Genomic DNA, 3,238 nt, shown 5'->3' on the forward strand with positions numbered 1-3,238 from the left:
GATAGATAGATAAAGATGAGATACCTGAAATACGTATTTAGCATGTATACAGTGGACAGCAGGTGCATCGCTATTTATACATAGGCTCTCTTCTTGTCTAACAAGACTGGAGTTTGAATGAAATAACGCCAATGCATGACGCTGTAGAGAAATAAATGCACGTTTCATAATATGAGTGTACATACACACCAGTCACCGTGGTGTATGTACACCTCGATTCCCCCAGTTTGTCACAGCTATCATTCACAATGAACACTTGACTTTCTCTCACATGCTATGAAAAAGAGATACGCCGTCTTCTTAAGAATGTTTGCTACTTCCACATATGATCTACTTCAAGTCACCCCCATCCAAGAATCTTCATGAAGCACGTCCTCGCTTGTCTACTCCCCACTACCACACTATTCACCATGATATAGACATATATGTCTACGTGAATGCAGAGACAAGGACTCTACTTATTAAGCAAAGCCAAGGTATCTAGCTATTTATCCTTAGATATCTATCTACCTATATGTACGTGTATATCTACATGTGTAATACCCACGACTTGATCTTTTCTTTAAGCACAACGACGTCACTTGGCAGTCCGTCAGTAGACACCTCATCGTCAAAGAAGCGCTGCTTGTACAGATAAGATGAAAAAGAAAGAAAGAAGAGAGAGAAAGAAAGAAAGAAAGAGACGTTCACGAGACCTACCGGTAGTATGAGTAGGGGAAGATGGGGGAGGTAGGCAGACGCTCCGGACTGCATCTGTATGTAGGGTTCGAAACCAAAGGAGATCTGGGAGATCCATATACACCTCACCGTCCTTCTCGCTGTCCTTCACACTCGATTTCCCCCTCTCTCTCCTACAATAAGAAAATAAAGAGTCGCCATAAGACAAACTTTAAGACAGATAGATAGATAAAGATAGATGGACAGAAAGAGTAAAGATATTTAGATAGCTAGACAGACTGGAGATAGATAGATAGATAGATTAACGATAGATAGATAGATTAAAGATAGATAGATAGATGAAGATAGATAGATTAAAGATAGATAGATTAAAGATAGATAGATTAAAGATAGATAGGTGCGTATAGAGTCACTCGATGCGGCGGAGGGCCAGCCAGACCTTTGATGTGTGTTGTGTAGATGTGTAGTAGAAGGTTGAGGCGGATGTTCGCTTGATACAGAAGGAGCCCCTTTGTTCTCTCTCTCTAAATTTCTATCATCCAGTCGTTTGTTTTCTTCAGGAGTGTCTGCAAGAAAAGAAAAGAAGAAAACGACCTGCCTCACAAGCCCTGAGTATGCTGGAAAGAAAGATTCTGTTCTCTGAAAAGCAGAAGCGATCACGAGCTAGGCTGGGTCTTATGTCAGTCAGGTGTCTTGACACCTGGAGATATGTGCGAAGGAGAAAAAACCTAAAGAAACAACGTGTAGAAAATTTTGGAAAATCTGAAGAAATGCGTTCGCGTTAATCCACTCATCATTGACAGGTAGGCGCATACCTTCTTGTATACTCCATATATATATATATGTAGGATATAGATATACCACTTAGACACTTACATAGGTATGGGGTATGCCTATTTATGTTACATACATGAACCACCCTATTTCAGTCACCTCGGCATAGGCATATAGAGAGAGATACACCAACAGTGTTCATACAGATGACACGTGTAGAGACAGAAAACATCACATACTCCTGCATATATATATATATATAAGAGCACGTATGCATGTATACGTTAGAAGAACACAGGTAGACACGGGCGAAACAAGAAAAGGCAGCCATAGAAAGTTTGTTTCTCTTTTCCTTCCATCTGTACATACACTCAAGTGCTTCAAAACAAATAAACAGACGTCTACACATATATAGAGATATAGATAATAGATACATCCATATATATATGTTTGCATACTTCCTTGCTGGAGATGTATAGAAGTAGAGTGCTTATTCATCTGTATATGTGTGGCTTTTACCAAGATTTCTATAGGAGAATAAAGAAGAGAAGAAGAATCTAAAGGAAAGAGACTGAATGAGAATTCTTAAAAGAAAGAAATACCTGCGTGCTCTGCGCATAGAAAAAGTATCTACGGGGTGAATACTAGCCCTTTCCCAATATGATTTTTTCAGGTGTACGTACACCTGAAATGTATGTCAACTGCTGTATTTTACCTTTCCAAGTGAACTTTGGATCTCTCCAGATTTGTGGGTCAACTGCAAATTTCATGACTTTCTCCTTGCTTAGAGTTCGATACACTCTGTCGGTAGATTTCCAAGAAAGAAAAGAAAAAGAGCTCTTGGAAGGCAAGAAGGAAGAGATTTCTTTCCTCTACGTATGAGAGCTAGGCTATGTACATGGAGAAGAAGTCTATCATTCTTCAGGGAAAGGACGTCTCCCCACTTCTATATACACGTATCTGTGTATATAGATACACTTGATATAGACAGACGTGAATACATGCATGTATATACAGTTGCATATGTAAGAGAGAAATCGAAGAGCCTATACATCTATGAGAGGACGAGAGAAAAAGTGTAGAAAAGAGACGAGTAGTAGGCAAAAGAGAAAGAAGGACAATGAACGGGAAAAGGTATGAAGAAGACGCAAAATAATTCTATCTATCTATCTTCAAGACATCTTAAAACAGACCTCTATCAATACACAAATAGACATACATAGACGCAGACAGCGGCCGCCAAGATACATACACATATATACATACCTGCATGTTGATACATATACATTCTTTCACATATTCATAGATATCTACACACGCTTCTATATCCCCATTCATTCATACATCCAGACTCATCCCTATTCATACATCTTCACAGACACGCATTCTGATACAAATATGTATATATATGCGTACATACATATTCATATATACATCCGCACATATACATACATACGTCCAACTCCCAAGACAGTCATACATACATCTTCATGCATATCTACGCATGCATATCAAACACCTTCCTACTTATGCGGTACTTCGCCTTACGCATGCAGATCCTGTATGGAAGGATTTTCTCTAAAAGTCTGTTCATCGATCTGAGAAAGAAAGTGCTCCACGGAGACTTTCTTCTTCCAACACTCCCCCATGACTTGGGCTGTCTTTACCAAAGATGCATGCGCATGCACGCGCGGCGCAAATCTCATTGCCTAGAAAGAAGATAAAAAAGAGAGAAAGATGGATATCCATCAGCTCCAGCTAAGACGGAGAAAGAGAAAGAAAGAAA

At 39.4% G+C, this 3,238-nt stretch overlaps 1 protein-coding gene across 1 annotated transcript in view; it reads right to left on the reverse strand.

Annotated features, from left to right (window-relative positions):
• The window catches only part of CSUI_003755 (uncharacterized protein), a 5,126-nt gene extending 1,965 nt beyond the window's left edge, over nucleotides 1-3,161 (reverse strand). Inside the window, exons 1-4 of the mRNA XM_068063950.1 lie at nucleotides 3,001-3,161; nucleotides 2,168-2,253; nucleotides 1,118-1,244; nucleotides 700-851 (exon numbers count right to left, since the gene is read on the reverse strand). Of these exons, the coding sequence (XP_067924077.1) occupies nucleotides 700-851; nucleotides 1,118-1,244; nucleotides 2,168-2,253; nucleotides 3,001-3,158 (523 nt within the window). The 5' untranslated portion in view covers nucleotides 3,159-3,161. The remainder of the gene's footprint in view (nucleotides 1-699; nucleotides 852-1,117; nucleotides 1,245-2,167; nucleotides 2,254-3,000) is intronic.
• Nucleotides 3,162-3,238: the final 77 nt, after the last annotated feature.

This window comes from Cystoisospora suis, assembly GCF_002600585.1.
Source record: "Cystoisospora suis strain Wien I chromosome Unknown contig_1696, whole genome shotgun sequence".
Lineage (NCBI taxonomy): Eukaryota > Apicomplexa > Conoidasida > Eucoccidiorida > Sarcocystidae > Cystoisospora > Cystoisospora suis.